We start from the raw sequence: 26,242 nt of genomic DNA, 5'->3' as shown, positions 1-26,242 counted from the left end.
GCACGGGACAAAGGAGGCCCCCAGCCCGAGAGGCCGGCCCGCCGATCGGTGTGCCCCGATCGCGGGCCAGGCCACAGGCGGACCCCCCCCCCCCCCAACCAGGTCGCCCCCGTATCCATCCAAGCCGAGGTCCCGCCGGGTAAGACCAGATTAGAATGGCGCTGGAGGGACTTCGGCTTTTTGTACGGCTGCTCAGCCCATCCTGAGCGGAGAATCGCTGGGGGGGGGGGGGGGGGGGGGGGGGGGGGGCGGCCCCGTAGAGCGGCACCATGCCGGCGCCAATGGCCCCGATTCTCCGCTCTCCGGAGAATCATGTCCTGGTGGCGTGGCGCGATTCACGCCGGTTGCGGAGATTCTCCGGCCCGGCCCCGGGCTAAGAGAATCCCGCCCCAGCTGTCTGAGGCAATGCTGCCAATTTATTTGAGATTTTTTTTAGGAGTTCATTCTCCTTTACTTGTTAGGAAGTAAAGATAAAACAATCAAATGTATTAACAGGAGTAAACCTGAGGATTACCGATGCAATAATAACCAGCAGTCACCATGAGTTCAGTAGAAGAAGAAGCGAAATGCTGCAGCAAATGCTGAAAATATTTAGCAGCTCAGGCAGTATCTGTAGAGAGGAGACATTTTTCCTGACTACATCACCTGCTTAGCATGTCCAACATTTGCCGTTATGTTTCAGTCGAGAAAGATTGTTTTTGATGACTCTCCTTCACTATTATGAGGAACTGAAGTCCTAAATGGATTCTGGCATTTCATATGATGATGTGTGCTTTGATTTTTAAAAAAAAAAATGTGAACAAATTTAATCACAAAAGTTCAAAGCAATAAAATTCCAGGATGGAGGAAAGGTTGGCTAATTAGTAAACGGCAATGTTATTTTTTAGAGCAGTTACCTTGGAGGAGGAAAGGGAGGAGCTCTGAATAGAGTGCCTTGTGACTTCTTGTTGAGACTCCCGTACTGTCATTAATTGGACAGACAAACTTGGTGCCAAGTGGTTAAATTGGAATGTGATAGTCTTATGTGCTTTAAGGAAAAAACTATGGGCGCCCTCCTTGGCAGTGCATTCCAGATTATCATCACCCTCTGGGTAAAAGAGCTTTTCTTCGCATCTCCTTAAACCACCTGCCCCTCACTTTGAACTTGTGTCCCCTCGTGACTGATCCTTCAACTAAGGGGGATGGCTGCTCCCTATCCACCCTGCCCATGCTAGTTGTAATCGTGTACACCTTTATCAGCTCACCTCTCAGCCTTCTCTGCTCCAACGAAAACAACCAAAGCCTATCTAACCTCTCTTCATAACTTAAATGTTCGATCGCAGGCAACATTCTGGTGAATCTCCTCTGCACCCCTCCAATGCAATCACATCTTTCCTATAATGTGGAGACCAGAATTGCACAGTACCCCAGCTATGGCCTCACCATGGTTTTATGCAACTCCAACAACAAAGCATGACCTCCCTGCTTTTGGAATCTATGCCTCGATTGATAAAGTCAAATGTCCCATATGCCTTTTTCACCACCCTATTAACCTGACTGTCTGCTTTCAGAGACCTATGGACAAACATGCCAAGATTCCTTTGTTCCTCTGAACTTCCCAATGTCTTGTCTTTCATTGACAAGGCGGTCAAGAGGGCTGAAAGGGGTCACGAAAAGTCATTGGCAAATAGGGTTAAGGAAAATCCCAAGGCTTTTTACACGTACATAAAAAGCAAGAGGGTAGCCAGGGAAAGGGTTGGCCCTCTGAAGGACAGAGGAGGGAATCTATGTGTGGAGCCAGAGGAAATGGGCGAGGTACTAAATGAATACTTTGCATCAGTATTCACCAAAGAGAAGGAATTGATGGATGTTGAGTCTGGAGAAGGGCATGTAGATAGCCTGGGTTGCATTGAGATCCAAAAAGACGAGGTGATGGGCGTCGTGAAAAAATATTAAGGTGGATAAGACCCAGGACCTGATGGGATCTACCCCAGAATACTGAAGGAGGCCTGAGAGGAAATTGTGGAGGCCTTGACAGAAATCTTTGGATCCTCACTGTCTTCAGGTGATTGCCCGGAGGACTGGAGAATAGCCAATGTTGTTCCTTTCTTTAAGAAGGATAGCAAGGATAATCCAGGGAACTACAGGCCGGTGAACCTTACGTCAGTGGTAGGGAAATTACTGGAGAGAATGCTTCGAGACGGGATCTACTCCCATTTGGAAGCAAGTGGTCGTATTAGTGAGAGGCAGCACGGTTTTGTAAAGGGGAGGTCGTGTCTCACTAACTATGAGAGTTTTTCGAGGAGGTCACAAAGGTGATTGATGCAGGTAGGGCAGTGGATGTTATCTATATGGACTTCAGTAAGGCCTTTGACAAGGTCCCTCATGGCAGACTGGTACAAAAGGTGAAGTCACACGGGATCAGAGGTGAGCTGGCAAGATGGATACAGAACTGGCTAGGTCATAGAAGGCAGAGAGTAGCAATGGAAGGATGCTTTTCTGATTGGAGGGCTGTGACTAGTGATGTTCGGCAGGGATCAGTGCTGGGACCTTTGCTGTTCGTAGTATATATAAATGATTTGGAGGAAAATGTAACTGGTCTGATTAGTAAGTTTGCGGACAACACAAAGGTTGGTGGAATTGCGGATTCCAGATGACTGTCAGAGGATACAGCAGGATTTAGATTGTTTGGAGACTTGGGCGGTGAGATGGCAGATGGAGATTAATCCGGACAAATGTGAGGTAATGCATTTTGGAAGGTCTAATGCAGGTAGGGAATATAGTATAGTATAGGGAATGGTAGAACCCTCAAGAGTATTGGCAGTCAGAGAGATATTGGTGTACAGGTCCACAGGTCACTGAAAGGGGCAACACAGGTGGAGAAGGTAGTCAAGAAGGCATACGGCATGCTTGCCTTCATTGGCCAGGGCATTGAGTATAAAATTGGCAAGTCATGTTGCAGCTGTATAGAACCTTAGTTAGGCCACACTTGGAGTATAGTGTTCAATTCTGGTCGCCACACTACCAGAAGGATGTGGAGGCTTTAGAGAGGGTGCAGAAGAGATTTACCAGGATGTTGCCAGGTATGGAGGGCATTAGCTATGAGGAGAGGTTGAATAAACTTGGTTTGTTCTCACTGGAACGACGGAGGTTGAGGGGCGACCTGATACAGACCTACAAAATTATGAGGGGCATAGACAGAGTGGATAGTCAGAGGCTTTTTGCCAGGGTAGAGGGGTCAATTATAGGGGGCATAGGTTTAAGGTGCGAGGGGCAAGGTTTAGAGGAGATGTACGAGGTAAGTTTTCTACACAGGGTAGTGGGTGCCAGGAACTCGCTGCCGGAGGAGGTGGTGGAAGCAGGGACGATAGTAGTGACGTTTAAGGGGCATCTTGACAAATACATGAATAGGATGGGAATAGAGGGATACGGATCCCGGAAGTGGAGAAGATTTTAGTTTCGACGGGCAGCATGGTCGGCGCAGGCTTGGAGGGCCGAAGGTCCTGTTCCTGTGCTGTACTTTTTTTTGTTCTTTGACTACTTCTTTGTCAAATCTCTCCTTCCAAAGTGTATCACCTCACACTCGGGATTAAATTCAATCTGCCGCTTGATATCTGTTTGACCATCCCACTACCCTCATCTACACACCTGGTCACCTTCACAAAAAATTCAGTCAAAATTTGTTAGGCCTGACCTCCCTCTAACAAAGCCATGCTGACTATCCCTGATCAAACCTTGCCTTTCCAAGTGGAGATACATTCTCTCCTTCAGAATGTTCTCCAATAGTTTCCTTACCACTGACGTGAGACTCACTGGTCTGTAGTTCTCTGGCTTATCTCTACAACCCTTCTTAAATGGTGGAACCACATTAGCTATTCTCCAGTCCTCTGGCACTTCCCATGTGGCCGGAGAGGAAGTAAAAACTGGGTCACAGCCCCTGCAAATTCCTCTCTAGCCTCCAAGAACAGCCTGTGACAGAATTCATCCGTGCATGGAGATTTGTCCATTTTTAAGTCTGCCAACACCTCCAATACCATGTCGCTCCCTATGTCAATTTTCTCAAGAATCTCTCAGTCTCTCTCCCTGAGTTGCATACCTTCATCCTCATTCTCTTGGGTGGACAGATATGAAGTATTCGTTCAACAGCGTACCAATGTCCTCTGGCTCCACCCAAAGATTGGTCCCAACTCTTTCCCTGGTTATCCTCTTCTAATTGATATACTTATAACATATCTTGGGATTGTCCCTACTTTTACCAGCCAGAGCTTTCTCATATCACCTCTTTGCTCTCCTAATTGCTTTCTTAAGCTCCATACTGCACTTGCTGTATTCCACTAATGCCTCCGCTGATTTGCTCCCCTTGGGGCTTTGGGCTCTTTTTAAAAAAAAAAGTGAATATTTGTTACTGGTCTCTAATCTGATCATAACAGGTGATTCAAAACTAGGAAGGTTATTTGATGCTAAGAGGTGGCACAAATACTACCAAATTAATTGCACAAATATATAATTGCGTAAATCCATGGTACAAATGTAAAATAATATGCAAGATGGTGTGCACAAATGGTATTAATAGGTTAGGATGAAATTGAGATACATTTTGAGTATTTGACCTGATGCTCAACAAAAGTTAACCACTGTAGAGCAGCAATCATTTGGTAAAAGAAAACTATATAGCAGTGCAACAAAAATTCGGTCGCATCTTGAGTACTGTCGTCAGTTGTGGTAATTCAGACAAAAGGGAGCAATTCAGGAGAAAGAGCACAAGAAGTTAAGTGTAACAAAAGACTGGAAAAATCTCGAGTATATTCAACCTTCACTGTGTAAATCAGGAAAATCATTTCACTCTAGTTTGATAGTTTTAAAAAAAGTGGCCAAAGGTTCCAACTGGTAAAAGGGAAGTTCGGTTTTGATGTTGAGAATTTCTTTACACAATGAACGATCAAAAGGTAGAATGGAGTCCTGGAAACAATAATTGTTTTTAAAATTGTGATGGTGTCCTTTTATTGTTCTGGTAAGGTTAATTTGTTGAAATAATTTTCTTTGTGTGTTCTATGAACTTTGAAATTTTTTATGGAATTTGTTTGAAAATGTGTACTCCCAGCTTCTCTATCCTAATATTAAAAAGGTTGGCTATCTGGCCAGCATGTATTCAAAAATGCGTATGTTGGGCTTCATTGACATCTAAAGGGCGTGTTAGTGGGCAGTAAATGACCTGGTTTTCTTAAACAATTGCAATGCAACCTTATGTTCAACAGAGTAAATGTGCTATTTTGTGAGAAATGGGGCGCGATTCTCCGACCCCCTGCCGGGTCGGAGAATCCCGTCCCCGCTGTGTCCCGAATTCTCCGCCACCAGAGAATCGGCGGGAATCGGGCCGCGCCGGTCGGCGGGCTCCCCCCGGCGATTCTCCGCACCGCGATGGACCGAAGTCCCGCCGCTGTCAACCCTTGCCAGCCGGCGTGGATTGAACCACCAAAGGTACCGGCGGGAGCAGACGGTGCGGGCGGTCTCTGGGGTCCTGGGGGGGGGGGGGGGGGCGGCGCGGGGCGATCTGGCCCCGAGGGGTGCCCCCACGGTGGCCTGGCCCGCGATCGGGGCCCACCGATCGGCGGGCGGGCCTCTGCCGTGGGGGCACTCTTTTTCTTCTGCTTTTGCCATGGTCTCCACTATGGCGGAGGCAGAAGAGACCCCCTCCACTGCGCATGCGCGGGGATGCCGTGAGCGGCCGTTGATGCTCCCGTGCATGCGTCGCCCGGCGAAGTCCTTTCGGCGCGGCTGGCGTGGCGCCAAAGGCCTTTCCCGCCAGCCGGCGGGGCGGAAATCACTCCGGCGTGGGCTTAGCCCCTCAAGGTAAGGGCTTGGCCCCTAAAGGTGGGGCGGCGTGACGCCAGAGTGGTTCCTGCCACTCCATTACGCCGGATTCCCCCGCCCCGCCGGGTAGGGGAGAATCCCGACATGTTCTCTGCTGTTATGAAGGCACAGAAATGTTAACATATCTAAATTGTGGAACCAAAACTTCAACTTGCCACAAAACAAGAAGGCTGTGTTTTAGGCGATAGTGCTATAAGCTAGGAAGAAAATAATACTTGGAGAATGCTGAAGGTTAATTTATAGAAATAAACCTGTGATAAGTGACTTTGATAAGGGATTTTCTGGCCTTCCTGAGGCATGTTTTCTGCCAACGGCTGATCATTTGCTGCTGGTGAGATCATTTGGTTCCGTTGATGTCTACGGCATTTTGCGTGGCTTGCCCATCCTTCCGCCGGGGAGTGTGCCGCATGACATTGCCTTTGCTGGACTGGAAGAGAAGACCCTGCTGGTGGGAGGGGCTGGGAAATCCTGCCCTTAGTATTAATCATATTTACTTTAAGAACATTTTTAAGATTCCTCCAAGTAAACCGTTCTCGCTTCTAACCATCTCAAAAACAAAACATTTGCTAACTTTTACTTAACTGTTTTGCACTTCAAATTTTTTTCACATATATCTGTATATGTATGTGTTTCTGTTCATCTGAAATATATTGTCATAATTCTTGCTGTTCAAATCTGTTTCTGTATAGTACAATTTTAAATTGGGGTGTATTAAATTGCAGTGGAATTCTAAACCTTATTCAATATAGGCTTTTTTATGCTATATGGTTGGTACCTAATGAGTACCCAAATTTTAATTGAATTGCCCTAAAATGATCTAGAAAGGACCGCCTATCAGTGATGTTTCCCTCCCACTACAAATAATATACATTGCTCAGAATGCCCTGACTTGAAGCATAAATGCAACTGCCAGTCAGGTCTGAGTATTAAATAATGTCCTCTAGTTAACAGTTCTGTTCATGTTGTTCATGATTTGTTATTTTCTTCAGTTTAATTTTCCCCCCATATTTAATGCATGTCTTTGTTTACATTATAGTGATTTGAACATGGTTACAAAACTGATCTTTTTATTATTGTAAATTCAAGCTGGGAGGAGACAGTTTGCCAGACACGAATGGGGCCAGAAAGCAGCCTACCTGTTGGGTTGCAACTTAGAAGAATTGTCCTCTGCACTCTTTAAGCACCAGCCAAAGGGTGCACTTCAGAGATCAACATCCTTCCGCCAAGGGCCAGATGAATGTGGACAGGGAGATGGATCAGGTAAAGCCCTAACAACATATTGATCAATGTTGCTCGTTGTAAAAACAGTTGATTAGATGGTTTCAGGAAATGGCCTAACTTTTAAAGGAAGGTTTTGTGCACCTTTTATTTAACAAATTTGCATAATAAAATTTGGTTAGAGTGATTGATTTGTATACATTCCTGTTTGGTTAGTGTAATATTGCCACATGGAAGTATATGTTTATATTTTGCTGTGTCATTTGCAGCTGGAATTCAGTTTAGCATAAATAAAGGAAAAATAAGTAACTGAGAATGATATAGACATCCAAAGTGCTTTACAGTCAACAGATTATTTTGGAATGTTGCAATGATCTATAAATGTTGCAGCCAATTTTAATACAGCAAAGTCCCCAAAATAACAATCAAATTTTGGTGGTATAGGTTAAGGGAGCAATGTTGGCGAGGCTACCAGTAGAATTTATTTGATACATTGTCTGGATATGTTCCATGTTTACCCAGGCATCAACTTGGTTTAACTAATGAGCTGGAAGATGGTACACACCTCTGGCAATTTAATACTCTTCAAAACAGCATGAATTGTCAATCTAGATGATTTATCAAAGTAAATACTATTTGCTTAACCTCAAACCCAGCTCCAATCTTGATTCCCTAGCCCCCAATAAAACCATTACACTCCCTCACCTTGGCAGTTGTCCTGGTGTGGCCCTCATCTCTGCTTTTTTAAGTTCAAGGGATGCAGACTTGAAAGCATAAAGCAGGCAACTGGTTTAGCCATCCGCCACCAGATCTGGTTGGTCCATGTAAAATACTATTAGGCCCCTCGTTCATCTGCTAAAACTCTATCCCAGGATGATCCTGGAATGCAGAGATAACCCTGACGTTTTCCTACTACAAACCATCTTCTTTACTACCTTTCCCCTGCCCCAATACCTTCGCTCCAACGAGAAATGCAAGACGATCATGGAATTCTTTGTCACTAAAATTAAGACCTCAGTTGCCTCTGCTGCATCTCCCCTAAGCACAGCATTAGTTTTCACTTATGCACTGATGGCACCAACCTCACCACCACCTACCTCCACTTCAGACTGTTCATATTACATTCAGTACTGGATAAGCAGAAATTTCCTCCATTAAATATTGCAAAGGCTGAAGCCATTGTTTTCAATCACCGTCCAAACACTTTCCTATTTTGTGATCCCCATAGAGACCGATAACTTCCCTATGAATTTTCCAAACAACAAATGAAAATAACTGGAAATAAGGACTGTAACAAATAAACTAAAATCAACATGGCTCAAATATTAATTACCAGTCAACTAATACTCCAAACTAAAGAAAAGGTACTTCTGCATTTACTAACTAATATAATCGAGAAAAATCTTACAACTATTTTTGTTGTGCACCGTGCTTCTGGCAGAATTAACTATTCGCACACGTTCCTGGCTAGTCTCCCATGTTCTGCCTTCCATAAACGTGAAGTCATCCAAATCCCACTTTTAACTTTCACATGTTAACGAATCACCCTGTGCTCACAGATTTACTTTGGCTCCCAGTAAGGCAATACATTGATTTTAAAATTTTCATCTTTGTTTTCAACTCACTCCATGGTCTCATCCTTCCCCCTTCTCTATAATCTCCTGCAACCCACTGAGATATCTGTGCTGCTTTAATTCTGGCTTCTTGAGCATCCTCAATTTGAGTTTCTCAACCATTAGTGGCCATGCCTTCAATTGCCTAGGGCCTAAGCTCTGGTATTCCCTTCTTTACACCTCTCTCCCTGACTGCCTAGTTTTCCTCCTTTCCTCCTGAGGGTGGCACAGTGATTAGCACTGCTGCATCACAGCTACAGGGACCCCAATTCAATTCTGGCCTCGGGTGACTGTCTGTGTGTAGTTTGCACTTTCTCCATGTGTCTGCATGGGTTTGGATTCCTCCCAAAGTCCAAAGATATTTAGGTTCGGCGGATTGCCCCTTAGTGTCAAAGGTTATTTATTTATTTTTTTAATACTCTTTATTGTCACAAGTAGTACATTAACAAGTGCAATGAAGTTACTGTGAAAAGCCCCTAGTCACCACATTCCAGTGCCTGTTTGGGTACACGGAAGGAGAGTTCAGAATGTCCAATCCATCTAACATCACGTCTTTCGGAACTTGTGGGAGGAAACTGGAGCTGCATTTACAGGGCTAGGGTGGAGGCGTGGGCTTAAGTAGGGTGTTTCTTCCAAGGGCTGGTGCAGACTTGATGGGCCAAATGGCCTCATCTGCACTGTAAATTCTATGATTCCATAAGACACGACTTAAAACCTACCTGTTTGAGCAAACTTTGTTCATCTAACCTACCATCTCCTTTATGTGGATTGAAGTCTTATTTTGTTTTATACCGCTCCTGTGAAGTGGCTTGGGGCATTGTATTACTTTAAAGACACTGTATAAATATAAATTGTTGTTCTTGAAGTCTGAAGTAAAACTTTCCATTTTAAAACTTGTTTTACAAGTACATTAAGGGTAAAAGGATAACTAGGGAAAGAGGAGGGACAAATAATGCTACTTTATATGTGGAGCCAGGGAACGTAGTTCGTTCGAAATGCACACTTTGTGTCAGTGTTCACTCGTGAGAGGAACGTGTGGGTATAGAAATCGGGGAGAAGACTGTGCAAAAGAAATTAACATTGAGAGGAGGTTCTGAGTAGTCTGGCAGGCTGAAAAGTAGATAAATAGCCAAGGCTGGATGAAATATATCCCAGGCTGTTGAGTGAGGCAAGGAAAGAAATTGCAGGGGCGTTGGCAATAATTTTCAATTCCTCTCTGGCCACAGGAGAGGTGCCGGAGGATAGTGGAGGCTAGCCATTGCGATAGCATTATTCAGGAAGGGATAAACCATTAAACTACAGGCCAGTCAGTCTGACCTTAGTGGTGGGGAAACAATTGGAAGCAATTCTGAGAGACAAAATTAATTTGCATTTGGAGAGGCAGCATGGTTTTGTTAAGGGGAGGTTATGTCTGACCAACCTAATTGAATTTTTCGAAGAGGTGACCAGGTGTGTACATGAGGGCAATACATTTGACGCAGTCTACTTGGACTTCAGCAAGGCTTTTGATAAGGTCCCACATGGGAGACTGATTGTGAAGGTAAGAGCCCATGGGATCCAAGGAAATTTGGCAAATTGGATAGTTGTCTGAGCGGCAGGAAGCAGAGGGTGATGGTCAAGAAGTGTTTTTCTGACTGGAATTCTGTATCCAGTGGGGTCCCGCAGGGTTTATATAAATGATTTGTACTTGAATGTTGGAGGGTTGATCATTCAGTTCGTGGATGATACGAAAATTGGTACGTGGTAAATAGGAGGATAGCCTTAAATTACAGGAGGATATGGATGCGCTGGTCAGATCAGCTGATCACTGGCAAATAGAATTCAATCCAGATAAGTGTGAGGTGATGGACTTGGCAGGACAAACAAGGTAGGGGAATATGCATGATGAACTGCATGATGCTAGGAAACACCAAGGATGTGAGGGATCTTGGTGCGTTTGTACATCGGTACCTTAAGGTAGCAGGGCAGTTGGATAAAGTGGTTAAGAAGGCATATGATATAATTGCCTTTATTAGCCGAGGCATAGAGTTTTAGGAACAGGGAGGTAATGCTTGAACTGTATAAAATGTTGGTTAGATGACAGAGTACTGTGTACAGTTCTGGAATCCACATTATAGGAGGGATGTGATAGCACTGGAAAGGGTGCAGAGAGGATTTACCAGGATGTTGTCTGGGCTGGAGAGTTTGGATGTGAAGAGAGATTGGATAGAGTGGGGTTGTTTTTCTTGGAGCAGAGGTGACTGAGGGAGGATATGATGTATAAAATTATGAGGGGCCTAGATAGAGTAAACAGGAGGAAACCTTTCCCCTTGGTGGAGAGATCAATGACTGGTAGGGTAGATCTAAGGTATGGGGTCGGAGGCTTGGAGGGGCTGTGAGGAAACACTTTCACCCAGAGGGTGGTGGGAGTCTGGAACTCACTGCCTGAAAGGGTGGTGGAGGCAGAGATCCTCAAAACATTTAAGAAGTATTTAGATGTGCATTTGCGATGTCAAGACATACAAGGCTATGGGCCAAATACTGGAAAATGGGATTAGAATAGTTGGATGGTTGTTTTTAAACAGCACAGATGCGATGGGCCGAAGGTTCTTTTCTGTGCTGTAGGCCTCTATGATAGTGCTATCAAGTGAGTCAACTGAAACTATACTCAGCCAATTTTGCCAACATTTCGAACATTTTTGGAAGTCAGTTTTTGTTTAAAACATTTATGTGAAACATATTGTGACTTTTTCCTTTGTTAAAGACATCATATGAATGCAACTTGTTGGGGATAGTGTAAAGTTGTCATCAGCTTGTGCAATAAATCTGTTTTCTTGTCATTCGATTCTGTAAAGCCATGCTTGCAGATGTGGTTAATGACGGAGGCCTGTGAAATTACCCCGCAAGCTGTTACAGCTGTGGATGTTAGTCAGTGTATTTCCACATTGGATACTCTTGAGTACTAATCTCAGAAATACAACTGAACTCTAATGATTTGTGAATGGATACAATTGCATAGATGCATTTGGATGGCCAAGTTTGGTAAAGCGAGGTCGACCATTAAAAGGAAACTATTAGTACACAGTGATCACTAAACACAAATTTGAGTGTGTTTGACTTTCATTGTCGGGAAGTTATGATACACTTGTATTTTTATTAAAAGGTGCAAGACTGTGCATGGTGTAACTATTATATTTTCATTATATATGTGCTTTGATAGGCCCTAGGATAACAGCAATAGAATGTCTGGAAGGAATGGCATCCAGTTTATATGGAGAGCTGTTTATGCTGCTAATCTCACTCATTAACAGGTGAATCTTTCATTACGTTCAATTGTTCGAGTTGCATATAATGTTTCTGTTACTGCAAATAAGTGAGTATTAAATAGACATTTCTAAAATTCATACAAGTCATAATTGTTTAATCCATGAGTATTCATTTTGTTTGTATCATTTATAATCTACACAATTACTGGATAATATTTACAAACTCTTATAAGAAGTTTAAAACATTTGATCCCTCTAACCACTCCAGCTTCACAAACTCTATTTTGAACTCTTTCCTCTGATTTTGGCATCTTGTTCATTTCACCACCTTTCACTTCATCTTTGGTGCAATGTAGCCACCTGGGCCCCATGCTCTAAAATTCTCCCCCTAAGCCTTGTTGCTTCATCTCCTCAATTTCCTCCTTTTAGTGGCCGGGATTCTCCCTTCTGGGGACTAAGTCCCCACGCCGCCGGGAGAACCGGCGCCAACCACTCCGGCGTAAACAGCCCCCAAAAGTGCAGAATTCTCTGCATTTTCGGGGGCTAGGTGGACGCCAAAGGGGTTAGCATCGCTCCAGCCGGCACTGAAAGGACAGCGCAAGTTCACGCATGCGCCAAAGATCCATCATGACCTCGCGCATGCGTGGAACTGCCGCCGTGATTCCACGCATGCGCAGACCGGCCGGCGTATTTTGGCGCATGCGCGGGGGGTTCTCTTCTCTACGCTGGCCATGGCGGAGCCTCCAGGGGCCAGCGTGGAAGAAAGAAGTGCCCTCACGGAACAAGCCCGCCCACAGATCGGTGGGCCCCAGTTGCGGGCCAGGCCACCGTGCCCCCCACCCCTGGGGTCGGATCCCCCCGCCCCGAGGACCGCCCGCATGCTCACTTGCCAGGTTGCGCCGTGTGGGACCTGAGTAACCAACGCCGCCAGGACTGGCCAAAAATGGATGGCCGCTCGGCCCATCGGGGCCTGGAGAATTGCGGGGGGGGGGGGGGAGGGGTGGCCGCTGTCAATGGCCGCTCGGCCCATCAGGGCCTAGAGAATTGCGGGGGGGGGGCTGTCAATGGCCCCCGACCGGCATTGGCGGGAATCCCGCCCAAAAAACGGCACCGGAGAATACGGCAGCCGGTGGTGGGGCGGGATTCGCGCTGCCCCCCCGGGGATTCTCCGACCCGGCGAGGGGTTGGAGAAACCCGCCCAAGATCTTCCTTAAAACGCAACTCTTTGAGCAGAACTTTGGCCACCCCTCCAATAGCAACTTTTAGTTCAGCATTCATTTATTTTTCTGCATACACCTATATAAAGCACCTTGGAATGTCTTACTAAGTTTAAAGGCTCAATACATTTGCAACTTGTAAATGTAAAATTGAGAACCGTAGCCAAATGTTTAATTAGTGACATCCTTTGAAATAAACAAAGCTTTCCTGATGCAAATGCAGTGACATATGCGATCAGTTCAGATTACTACAGATTTGTTTGTTATGCAAGCCACTGTAGGATTTTTTTCAGCGTAGAAGTCTTTTCATCAATATGTGTTTGATATGCATGGAAGCATGTCATAATTAAGAATTTCTCACCAAACAGCTGAAAAAATCTATATGCAATGTTTCTGTTGTCCAAGACTAAAGTTATTAAAAGTATGTAAAGTAAAGAAATATACAATATAACATTAACAAGATTTGGTGTTCCTGACAATACTTTTCATGCATACTAGGGCGCTTAAATCGAATCAGAATTCACTCTGTTCAATAATGATAGTGGACACCCCTGGATTTCAGAATCCAAAGAACACATCACACGACAGAGCTGCAACTTATGAAGAACTCTGCCACAATTATGCACAGGAACGTCTACAGATGCTCTTCTATGAGCGAACATTTTTGAAAGAGCTTGATCGATACAAGGAGGTATTCTGTTTGCCTCAAAAACCATAAAATTAAGCACAACTAACTGTTATAATGGGCTGTGGTCAATAAATAATGAACTGTACACTTTAAATAATATTGCTGGATTTACATACAAAGTTCTTGGGCGGGATTCTCCGTGAACCGGCCGGGCGGGCCACTCCGGCGCCGAGGAGTGGCGTGAACCACTCCAGCGTTGGCCCGCCCTGCACCTTCAGGGGCTAGGCCGGCGCCGGAGTGTTTGGCGCCGCGCCAGCCGGTGAGGGAAGGACTTGGCGCCACACCAACCGGCGGCGAAGGGCCTCCGCTGGCCGGCGCGAGTTGGCGCATACTTGGGAGCGCCAGCATGTGCTGGCGTCATCCCAGCGCATGCGCAGGGAGGTTCTTCTCCACACCGGCCATGGCGGAGGTTGACAGCGGCCGGTGCGGAGGGAAAGAATGCCCTCACGGCACAGGCCCGCCCGCGGATCGGTGGGTCCTGATCACAGGCCAGGCCACCATGGGGGCACCCCCCTGGACCAGATCCCCCCGCACCTCAACCCGAGGACTCTGCAGGCTGCCCGTGGAGCCCGGTCCCGCCGGGAAGGACCTGTTGTGATTTACGCCCTCGGGACCTGCCGAAAACGGGCAGCACTCAGCCCATCACGGGCCGGAGAATCGCCGGGGGTGGGGGTGGCGCACCGACCGGCGCACCGCGATTCCCACCCCGTCAAAACGCCACTCCCTGGCGATTCTCCGACCCGGCTGGGGGTCGGAGAATCCCGCCCCTTATGTTTAGATAATCAAGTACACCCGAGCATTTCTTTTGAGTTGAAATGATATTGGTAACCTCTGTAATGTCCAAAATGTTAATAGATTAGAACTTTGAACACAATTACTTTATTCTTCATATCTTACTGTACAATAAATCTATACCTGTCGACTGATGGTTGTCTAAAGTTGTAACTGTCAGAGTTAAGCCTACTAATATGTCCTCTATCCTCTCTAGGAAAATATAGAGGTTGAATTAGATGATGTGGAATCCAGTCCTTCTTTTTCTGTAGCTGCTATAGATCAAGCCTCTCATCAGGCACTGGTAAGAAGCTGTGCATGATAATTTAAAATATAAGTATATATATATTTGTCACGCTATTTAACACCAGATATAGGAGGTTTATCAACATTTCCCTGATGAGCACAAAGAGCTTTTACAGAAGCCAGCCTGGCTTCGTAATAATGGAAAGTACACTTAAATTCACTTATTGAAGCGTGTCTTAAATAGTGTGGTTAAATAATTGATCAATAGCAGCCATTAAGTATGATGCTATCAGGACTTTTAAAAAGTCATATGCTATTAGTATTACCATTAATATGATGTTTTTTTTTGAATGCAGGGTACTGGTGTTTGTGTATACACATCTATGACGCATTAAAATGTACTTTTCACTCATCATTACTCCTAATGAGCCAGAGATTGCTTTTTTTCATCCAGAATTGAGTGTCTCTGCAGCAACATTATTAAAGGAATGAAAAGCTTGTATGGCTCACAAAGCTAAGCAAGAGAGCACATTTCAGAAGGACTGAATTACTTTACATTTCTCCTGATAGGTTCGAACTTTGGCTCGAACAGATGAAGCAAGAGGACTGCTTTGGCTGCTGGATGAAGAAGCACTACAGCCTGATGGAAGTGAAGATACACTTTTAGAACGGCTGTTTACATACTATGGTCGAAAAGATGGTGATAAGCATGGTGAAGTACCAGAAACAAAATAATTAAACTCTAAAGAACAAATAGGTTTCTGAATGCATGCTTGTAAAAGTCAGATCAGTATGCAATCCAGTGCAATTTCTTTTCTTCGGAAAAGTTCATCAAGATATGTTCATAACACTTTGCTATCTAGGTAACTAGTTTTAATTGTTTGCTGAGCAGAAGTACAAAAAACTGCTAAAACCTTACCTGAATTTTTTGCCTTGCTTTACAGGCCAGAGCCCATTGCTGGAAAGCAATAAACCACATCATTTCATCCTAGGACATTGTTACAATACCAATTGGGTCGAGTATGACACAACTGGCTGGCTGAATCATGCAAAACAGAACCCTGCCTCCCAAAATGCAGCTGTCCTACTGCAGGATTCACACAAGTAAGGGGAAGCCGTTTTTACCAAGTGTTTGTGACAGTATTTGTAACATGCAAGTAATATCGATCCAATATGTAGTTTTTGTGAAATGTAGTTTTTGTGAAAGAAAAAAAATATTTTTGTGTAGGTGGTGGTTCAGGTTCAGCTCTGGAATTGTTATGTATTCTTCTGCCTTTTTTGTATTATGCAATTATAGTACAATTGCAATTTGTTTTCCAGGAAAATCATTAGCAATCTGTTTATGGGCAGAGCTGGAACAGTCACAGTATTGTCTGGATCAATTGCTGGCCTGGAGGGAGGATCCCAGCTTACCTTAAGAAGAGCCACAAGCATGAGAAAGACTTTCACCACCGGTGTAGCTGCTGTGAAGAAGAAATCGTCTTGCATTCAGATTAAGCTCCAAGTGGTGAGTAAATCAATAAACCAGGTTTACCATTTAGGTATCATTCTATTTAAGATTACGTTGGATGCATGTTTTCCTGGAAAAAAATGTTCCACATTTAACAGTTGTAATGGTTGTATAAAGGATGATTTATTCATTCAGTTATTGCTTGTCGTAATTTTTAATCACGGCAATAGTAATTTGAATTGCTTCATAAACCAACACCATAAGCCTAAAAATCAGATGTGTAAATAGGTTTAATATTTTTTGACTTTTAAAAGTATTCGAGATTCTTTAAAAATTAACCTTCAGTAAATTATAATTCTAACTAGAGTAGATTCTATTTAGAAGCAACGCCCTTTTAAATACAATAGAAAATAATTTTATTAATCTAAAACTGTACAATAATCCTTTATCTATTGCTAGTGCTAATATTTCAACAAATCTTACTTTAGTTTTTTTTTAAACATTTTCATTGAAGTTTTTCATTTTAACAAATAACGCAACAAAACCACAAGAATGGTACAGCTCAGCACAAAATAAAAGTCTCAACATTTTTAAAATAATCTTTATTGTCACAATTAGGCTTACATTAACACGGCAATGAAGTTAATGGGAAAAGCCCCTAGTCGCCACATTCCGGCACCTGTTCGGGTATGCAGAGGGAGAATTCAGAATGTCAAATTACCTAAAAGCAGGTCTTTCAGAACTTGTGGGAGGGAACCGGAGCACCTGGAGGAAACCCACGCAGAGTCAGGGAGAACGTGCAGACTCCGCACAGACGGTGACCCATGCCAGGAATCGGACCTGGGACCCTGGCGCTGTGAAGCCATGGTGCTAACCACTGTGCTACCATGCTACCCACTAACATAAATGGATACAGAGGGGAACAGGAGAGCAGCAATATAATTGGCTCAGTACAATCATTCAACTCACTTTGATGCCTCTGTACAGACCACCAGAGAATAAGGGAGAGAAGGATAAAGCCACAAAAACATGGTCAAATTGTGCACACCTTCCCTTGCGGTGATTGCTCGCAACAACCATGAGAATTCAGGATAAAGTTTTCAAGCCATGTTCAGGCATGCACTAGAACAATCTCCCTCAACTCCAGCAACACCAGAGGCACCAATGACATGCTGTAACCCTCCTCCATCCAGATATCAGACTCGTATGTACCCCTGCATGAGCCAATCACAAATTCTTAAACCCCACTATAACAAAAATAGAAAAATGCATAGAAAATACGCAAGAAGCCCAGTTCTAGAAGGGTGCTTTACAAATCCCACATAATCCCAAACTCAGGAACAGGACAGAACAATCATTATTCCACATATTTCTACAGAAAGGACCAGCAACTATAAATTTGGATTATGGTCCGTGTAGTGAGCACTTCCCAACACATTAAACAAAACAAGAGAAAAAAGGGAGGGCTATCAGGAGCTAAAGACCACAGCCAGGCATGCACCACCACTCATTTCCCCCTACCCAATAGCCTTAAGAAAAGCCAAACACAAAAAAGAATCCGAGGGATTCCTCTCCAGGATACAGGATGTGCACAGACCATCGAAGGAGACAAGTACGGATTCACAAAGTTCAAAAAGACCAAGATACAACGGAAAGTTGTATTCCCAAGACCCTCAGCACATGTCAGGACCCACCACCAAGCTGGCCCTGCACCTCACTAACCCCATCCAGGCCAGCGCACCATCCCACTGACCAAAGCGGGGCTTATAACAGCACATTGCTCACCCCGATGAAAAGAAGAAACCACCACCCCCCCACCAAGGGAGGAACATTGGAGTAAACCCAAGCACATTATAAACAGACTAGCACTGTATGTCCTTGCCACAAGGATATTAGGGGACAGGGCAGTGCTGCCTCAACAGAGGGAAATAAACTTCTTCCATGGAAGGCCGAACCACAACGAGGAGGACATTCATGAGATCAATATATAAGACCACTCGGAGGAGGGCACTAGCTCCCCCATCAAGCCTACTCCAAAACAAAGAAGGGCTCCGTCAACGCAAAGACATAGCATATAGACTCTCACTCCAACAAATCAAACAGGGATAAACCGACCACAGCCAGGCATGCGCCACCACTCATTTCCCCCTACCCTATAGCCTTAAAAAAAAGCCAACCACAAAAAAGAATCAGAGGGATTCCTCTCCAGGATACATGATGTGCACAGACCATCGAAGGAGACCAGTACGGATTCACAAAGTTCAAAGCAACATCAAAAAATTGAAAACTCGATACAATTAACTCTTAACTGGAGACTGTTCTCAATTCAAATGAGGACTAATTTAACCCTACCGCACACGATCACACCAACTATCCACCCATCACTATGCCGTGGTTCCATTCAGCTTCCCTATAAGCGAGATGAGCTGTGTCTAAAATAAACCCCCTTCTCATGGATGCAAGGATTACAGCACATAAAAAAGGATAAGACTGCACAAACCTCATATCACTTTTCCAATTCAATATGGTTTTTGCTAAAGCAGACCTCCACTCTTGTGTTTAAACATTATGCACCCTTGACTGGAGAAAAGATAACAATGTGAAATTAGCAGTGTAATCACAAGGGAATAAAGTCCAGAATTATTGATGAACTGCAGGATAATAACACCATCTATGTCACTTGGAAAGGCAAAGGGTGTGACAGGATCGGCGAACAACACAAGATCTTTCAAAAGTTCCAACGAGGAAAATGTCTTCACCTTCGCTGTGCAATTGCCCAGGTGGCCAGAAACCCAGGCCCCAGCTGGGAGGGGTGGATGGCTCGTTATGGCCAGCCACCTCTCAACTCTTCATGATAAACATCGCGGACAGGACAGCATAAGACCAATGGTCGGGGCCTCCACCTGACCCCAGACCTCTGAGACCGGATACAATGACATGTGCTGGGGGTCTTGGAATACAACTTTCCGTTGTATCTTGGTCTTCTTGAACTTTGTGAATCCGTACTTGTCTCCTTCGATGGTCTGTGCACATCATGTATCCTGGAGAGGAATCACTTGGATTCTTTTGTGTTTGGCTTTTCTTAAGGATATTGGGTAGGGGGAAATGAGCTCATTTGAACCTCATCAATGTGAGTACCACAAACCCGCACCACGAACCGAGATCATCATCCATAACATCATTCACAATGGCAGTCATCATCTCGATGCATAAAGCACCGCCGAGAGTAGGCCTGCTCACCAGCAAAACTGCCACTACAAACTGAGCTGCACTCGAGCCATCTCCGACCATTCCAATCAAACAAGGATTCTCTCTGATACAACTCTGCGCTTCACCACCAACCTCTGACCAGGATCATCCAGGGACATTGCACATGACATATATCCCCCAAAAAGATGATTATGGAATGTGTAATAGGATAAAATAAAGGATTAAAAGACGAATAGAGCTAAAGCACGTGAAAACTCAGCCGCTCCTGCACTCCAATCACATGATCCCTGCTAGCTTTACCCTTTGATGGACTTGTAAATTTTTGACTGGCCATTTTTAATTTGACTCCTGATCAGTATGTAAGATAAGGGTGTGGATTCTCCGCAGCCCCGTGCCAAAATTGCGTTTGGCGCGGGGGCGGAGAATCAACTTTGGCGTAGAACTCGGACCCGAGGCCACTCAGACGATTCTCCGGCACCCGCGAATCGGCGATTCCGCGATTTACTCCGCGCAGCTGGGGGGCCCAGCCGGCCGAGTTCCCGAGTAACCACCTATTGCCGATCGGGAACCGCGGCCACCCTGGTGGGGGGGGCGGGGGGATCGGGCACATGGTGGCGGGCCTTAAGGGCGGCCAGGGCACGGGCAGCGGGGCACAGATCGGGCCAGTCCGGTCCAAGGGCGTACGGCCGATCGGGGGGGGGGGGGGGGGCCTACATTTCGGCGCTGCCTCCGCAGTCCGAGTCCACCATGGCGCTCGGCGCAGCCGCTGCAGGCCGTCGCCGTGCGTATGCGTGGACTCTAAACCGGAAGTGCGGGGGCCTGAATCCGCAGCTAATGCTGTGTGAATTACTCCGGGTCCCTGCTAGCCCCCTGAAGGTAAGTGAATCGATGATTTTTTTTTGAGGAAACTCCGGAGTGCAATGTCAGCGTTTTTACGCCGGCATGGGGACATAGCCCCATTTTGGGGGAATCCAACCCAAGGCTTTCAGTAATGTTTAAAATGTTAATGCTATAGCCATGCTCCCCATTTTGGGAGAATCCAGCCCAAGGCTTGCAGTAATATTTAAAATATTAACGCTACAGCCGTGTTCTTGTTAAAGCTGGAATTCTTCAAACCAGCCCTTAAGTTTGTCATGGTGCTGGCTGTATTAATCAACTTATCCATTTCCAAATGCTCAGTAATTTTACCTCAAATTAAGGATTCTAAATTTCTCCTCTACACACATTCTAACATGCAAGAATGTTTAAATAACATGCAAGAAAAGTACAAAAAATGCCTTTTTTAAAAAATTGCAACTTTTATAGAAAGAATGTATAAACTATGATACCTGAATTCCGTTTTTTCTTCACAGGATGCTCTCATAGACATAATCAAGAAGTCCAAAATTCATTTTATCCACTGTTTGCTGCCAAAATCTGATGCCTTTACTGAAACAAAGGTGTCCCCAACTCCTTCTTTCAAGTCTGGAATCACAGAAGCTGATGCCCAGGCAGAAAACTTTGAAGCAGGTCTGATGCAGCTGGATGTACCACTGCTTCGAGCCCAGATTAGGGGCTGCAAACTTCTTGATGCCCTTAGAATATATAGACAAGGTAGATTCTGTTAAATTTCAAGTTTATGGATGAGTTTTCACGATCTGAATAATGCCTTTTTTTGGTTTTCTAAACATAGGAAAAGCCATTAAAAGATCTAAGATTGAATTTTATGTGCCCCTAGAGGGGTGTCTCCCGCCAGGTGGGAGAAATTGTAAAATGGGATGGTCCATTCCACCACCCCTAACCTCATCCCCATAATACCGGGGGATGGGAGGGTGCTGAAATTGACAGTCCACCTGCCATATTACAATAACCAACTAAGGATTGATAGCTTGTTATCAAACCTATTTACCCAAATAATACATTACACTGCCCACGCCATAACACGTTTGGCATGGGCGGGCGGGCGGGGGGGGGGGGGGGGGGGGGCGAAGAATCAGGAAGCCTGGTTTTTAACCTCAACTGGTGAAAGGGCAGGAAGGAATTGGGGGGGGTCTCTTCTTGGGTTGCCCTTTACCAATCACAGCCACCCACCCTTCCAGACCCACTCCCTCCCAAACAAGGCCTTGGGCTTCTCTCTTCAGCTATAGTCCCGGCAGCTGCCACTGATGCCTTCCTGATGGAGTTGCAGGCCAATCCGATTTTCCAGCACCTCCAGAGGACCGGATTTTCACCCCGATGAGGTGTGGATGTCCGACTCCGCCCTCGTTAATGAGCCCCACAGCACTTTATTACTGCTAGGCTGGTCGGTGTGGAGCCAGTTGACTTCTTGACGGTGTGGTTGCCAGGCATACTGTCCACACACAAGGTGGCAATGGAGGGTGGGGAAGAGATCCCTATTCTCCCCTGGGGCCAGTTGTATGACATAAGCAATGCTGTAAAGAGACTACTGTCTATTCAAAACTGTCTCACTTCCCTTCAGTTGTTGGATTTCCCTGGTCCTGTGCAGCCTGGCCACCCACTAAAATTTGCAAACATGTTAAATCATTGCTTACTAGTTTTATTAAAATATTTTAAACTGGCTACTTGCCTCTGTTGAATATGGATGCGGGTGGGTTAGGGTCAGGTTTCAGATATTTTAATTTTACATCTGACCCAATCCCAACTATACCAGCTTTCACTATTAAAACTCTGCCCATTTTCTTCTATACCCATTTAAATAACACAGTATAACGTTTCAAAACTGCTCCCAGCTGCTTATTTTAGTTTTGAGAACTCCTTGCATGTGTAACTATAATTTTAAGATGTTGATTCATAATTATTCATGAAGCTTTTTGGTATTTGAATGTTTTATATGTTGAAAACATTTGATAGCTGTTGACTAGGAAGGACTTTTTTGTCTTAATCGCATTTCCTTTTATCGTCAATAAATATTTAATGTTAATGATCATTTTAAGTCTAATTGCTTTATTCATTATCGGGATTGTAAAGTTTTTTTCTATCGGAGGAGAATAAGCTCTTTGCAGTAAGATTGAGATACAGTTCCTCAGTGTTTGAGGATCGAGAACAGACAGTGGATGCATATTATATAATGTTTCTACAGCTACATAGTGAGATGCTGGGAAATGGTGAAAGCCTTCCCAATAAAGTTATCTGATGCTGCTTTGGTCACAAAGTTTCTAAGTAATTATTTTCTCTGTAATTGGAGAGAAATTCAGAAAAGAGTGCAAGGATGGAGTCTGAAAATCCAGGCCAATCAGTTTAACCTCCTGAGAGGAAGGTTTTTGGAAACAATAATCCACATAAATGGTCACAATCACTTAGATAAATATGGATGAATTAAGGAAAGCCAGCACTGATTTGTTAAGGAAAATTCATGATCAACTATTTCGATTGAGATTTTTGATGCGGTAAGAGAGGATTGATGAGGTTAATGTGGTTGACACAGCTTGCATGGACCGTCAAAAGGTGTTTGGTGAAGTGCCACGTAATAGGCTTGTCAGTAAAGTTAAAGTCCATGGAATGAAAGAGACAGTAGCAGCATGGATGTAATGTTGGCTGAGTGGCAGGGAACAGAATAGTGGAGAACGCTTGATTTTGGACTTAAGGGAGGTATAGAGTGGGATCCCTCAGGAGTTGGTGTTAGGACCACTGGTTTTCTTGATCTGTATCAATGACCTAGACTTGTGTGTGCAGGGAACCAGCTCAGAATTTGCAGATGACACAAAACTTGGAAGCATTATGAACTCTGAGGAATGTGATAGACATCACGAGGGCATAGAATGGCTGGTGGAATGGACAGACAAATGCCAGATGAAATTTAGTACAGAGAATTGTGAAGTGATATGTCTTGCTAGGAAGAGTGGGTAAAATAAAGATTACCACTTTAAAGGAGGTGTAGGGATGGAGGGACCTTGTGGAGTATTTGTGCACAAACCATTGAAGGTGGAAGAGCAAGTTGAGATAAAGATTAATAAGTGTACAAGGCCTTGGACCTTATAAATAGAGGCGCAGAATAAAAGGAAATGATGGTGAAACTTTATAAAACATTGGTTCAGCCTCAACTACAGTATGGTGCGCCATTCGGTAGGCACACTTTAGGATGGATGTGAATGCATTTGAGAGAGTTCAGATAATATTTGAGAGAATGGTTCGGGGTAGCACAGTGGTTAGCACAGTTACTTCACAGCTCCAGTGTCCCAGGTTCAATTCCCGGCTTGGGTCATTGTCTGTACGGAGTCTACTCGTTCTCCCCGTGTTTGCGTAGGTTTCCTCCGGTTGGTTGCAGGAAACTTCAACCACTTGTGGCTGTGGAGTGTTGCAAGCTGCCTCTAGGTCAGCTGAAGGTGGCAACGATTTGTTTGGTGTATTGACTGATGCACAATCAATGCATCCTGAAATCAATTATCCCACTTGTCTCGTAGGCCGATAAAAATGATTTGAGAAAAAATCCCTCTGCTGTCAATGTATCAGCAAGTGCAGATATTTTAATTTATTAACAACTCCATAATACAAAAGAACACAGCTGAATACAAAACAATCAGCAAAAAACTAAAAATATCCACAATGCACGAAAAACAGAAACCAATGAATGATCAACAAGAAGACAAAACCACCAGCTTTCAAGCCAGCACACGTAACCCCCTCCCCTGCAACGGTAGCCCCACATCGATGGAAAGGCGCCTAAACGAGCAGCGCAGACCACTGGAAAAGGACATGGCGATGCAGGGCATGCCAGGAGAGAGAGAACACCCCTCCCCTCCCAAGAAAGTACACAATTGAACCCCCAAAAAAACAGTTCCAATAAACAAAACCACCAGCTTCAAAGCCAGCATACAGCCACCTCCCCCTCCACAACCTCTGCCCCCCACCGCCCAAACGGTTGCCCCACATCAGTGGAAAGGCGCCCAACAGAGAGAGAGAGAGAGAAAACACCCCTCCCACGAGGGGGCACAGTTCAATCTTAAAAACAGTTCCATTACACAAGACAGTAGCACAATGGGTAACACTGTTGCTTCACAGTACCAGGGTCCTAGGTTTGATTCCCAGCTTGGGTCACTGTCTGTACGAAGTCTAAACGTTCTCCCTCTGTCTGCGTGGGTTTCCTCCGGGTACTCAGGTTTCCTCCCACAAGTCCCAAAAGACTTGCTGTTAGGTGAACTGGACATTCTGAATTCTCCCTCTGTGTACCTGAACAGGCACTGGTGTGTGGGGACTAGGGCCTTTTCACAGTAACTTCATTGCAGTGTTAATGTAAGCCTACTTGTGACAATAAAGATTATTAAAAAAAGAGAGACCAATACAAAATACAGGCTAACCATAAAAAAAGCACAGACTAGCAGCACACTAGCACAGTGGTTAGCACCGTTGCTTCACAGCTCCAGGGTCCCAGGTTCAATTCCTGGCTTGGGCTACTGTCTGTGTGGAGTCTGTATGTTCTCCCCGTGTCTGCGTGGGTTTCCTCCGGGTGCTCCGGTTTCCTCCCACAGTCCAAAGATGTGCAGGTTAGGTGGATTGGCTGTGCTAAATTTCCCTTATGTGTCCAAAAAGGTGGGGTGGGGGTGGGGTTATGGAGGTGGAATGGAGGTGTGGGCTTGGGTAGGGTGTTCTATCCAAGGACCGGTGCAGATTCAATGGGCCGAATGGCCTCCTTCTGCACTGTAAATTCTATGATGAGAGATTTCAGTTGCATGGATAGATTGGCAAAGACAGAGTTTGTTTCTTTGGCGAAGAGGAAATTGAAAGGAGATTCAATAAAGATGCGCAAAATCAAGAGGGAACTAGACAGAGTAGATAGGGAGAAACTGTTCCTGCTGGCAGAAAGGTCAAGAACCATGATTATCGATTTAAGGTGATTGGCAAAAGCACCAGAGGCAATATGAAGAAAGCAGCAAGTGGCTAGGATCTCGAATGCACTGCCTGACCGTGGGGTAGGGCAGATTGAATTATGGTTTGCAAAAGAACCGGATGGTTATCTGAAGATAAATGATTTGCAGGGCTACAGGGAAAAAAATGGGTGAGTGTGACTAACTGAGTTGCCCTTCGGAAGTCAGCATGGGAATGACAGGCTGAATGACCCTCTGCTATAAGCATTCTGTGATCCTATAAACCATATAATAAAAGGTTTCATGTCTATTTGATGATCTGGAGTGAGTAAATTAAAACAAAAAGTAAGCAGTGCCCTTTTTGTTGCAATCTGCAGGTTATCCAGATCATATGGTGTTTTCGGAGTTCCGAAATCGTTTTGACGTTCTTGCACCACATCTAACAAAAAAACATGGACGTAACTACATTGTTAAGGATGAAAAACGGGTGAGTAACTCTGACAAGATATTTTAATTAATCAAAATTGAGCGTTGGTTTTCTGACTAGGCATATTCTATCCTATTAATTTTAACCTTCCCATTTTTATGTAAGGTATGTACTGTTGAGTGATACAAAATTTAATGGAAATATTAATTGAAAATGTGTAAAAAGGACTGGGTCCATCCATCACAAAGCACTGTTAACAAGGATTATGGCCAAGCTCTCACTAATTAGTCAAGAAAATAACTGTTGAAGCAAAATGTTGGTTAGCAGACGTCTCATACAAGTATTAAAATGTTCTTCCAAAATAATTAATTGTACCATAATATTTTCTAGCCTTCAAATACTATTATTTGAATGCGCAAAGTACTAGTTTCTGTGATTTTGATATGCAAAAAAATGTTACAGAGCTCCATAGATTATCCCAAGCAAGTAATGTTTATTCTATTTAC

At 44.5% G+C, this 26,242-nt stretch overlaps 1 protein-coding gene across 13 annotated transcripts in view; it reads left to right on the top strand.

Annotated features, from left to right (window-relative positions):
- myo18ab (myosin XVIIIA b) overlaps positions 1-26,242 on the top strand; it is a 351,310-nt gene that overhangs the window by 195,371 nt on the left and 129,697 nt on the right. For all 13 annotated transcript variants that reach the window (XM_072469598.1, XM_072469597.1, XM_072469599.1 and 10 more), the window contains 9 exons: positions 6,937-7,110; positions 11,881-11,971; positions 13,642-13,834; positions 14,820-14,906; positions 15,419-15,560; positions 15,793-15,952; positions 16,169-16,355; positions 20,861-21,101; positions 25,687-25,796. In XM_072469598.1, coding sequence (XP_072325699.1) covers positions 6,937-7,110; positions 11,881-11,971; positions 13,642-13,834; positions 14,820-14,906; positions 15,419-15,560; positions 15,793-15,952; positions 16,169-16,355; positions 20,861-21,101; positions 25,687-25,796 — 1,385 coding nt within the window. The remainder of the gene's footprint in view (positions 1-6,936; positions 7,111-11,880; positions 11,972-13,641; positions 13,835-14,819; positions 14,907-15,418; positions 15,561-15,792; positions 15,953-16,168; positions 16,356-20,860; positions 21,102-25,686; positions 25,797-26,242) is intronic.

This window comes from Scyliorhinus torazame, chromosome 12 (genome assembly GCF_047496885.1).
Source record: "Scyliorhinus torazame isolate Kashiwa2021f chromosome 12, sScyTor2.1, whole genome shotgun sequence".
Taxonomy (NCBI): Eukaryota; Metazoa; Chordata; class Chondrichthyes; order Carcharhiniformes; family Scyliorhinidae; genus Scyliorhinus; species Scyliorhinus torazame.
This window is presented reverse-complemented; position numbering and strand designations above follow the sequence as displayed.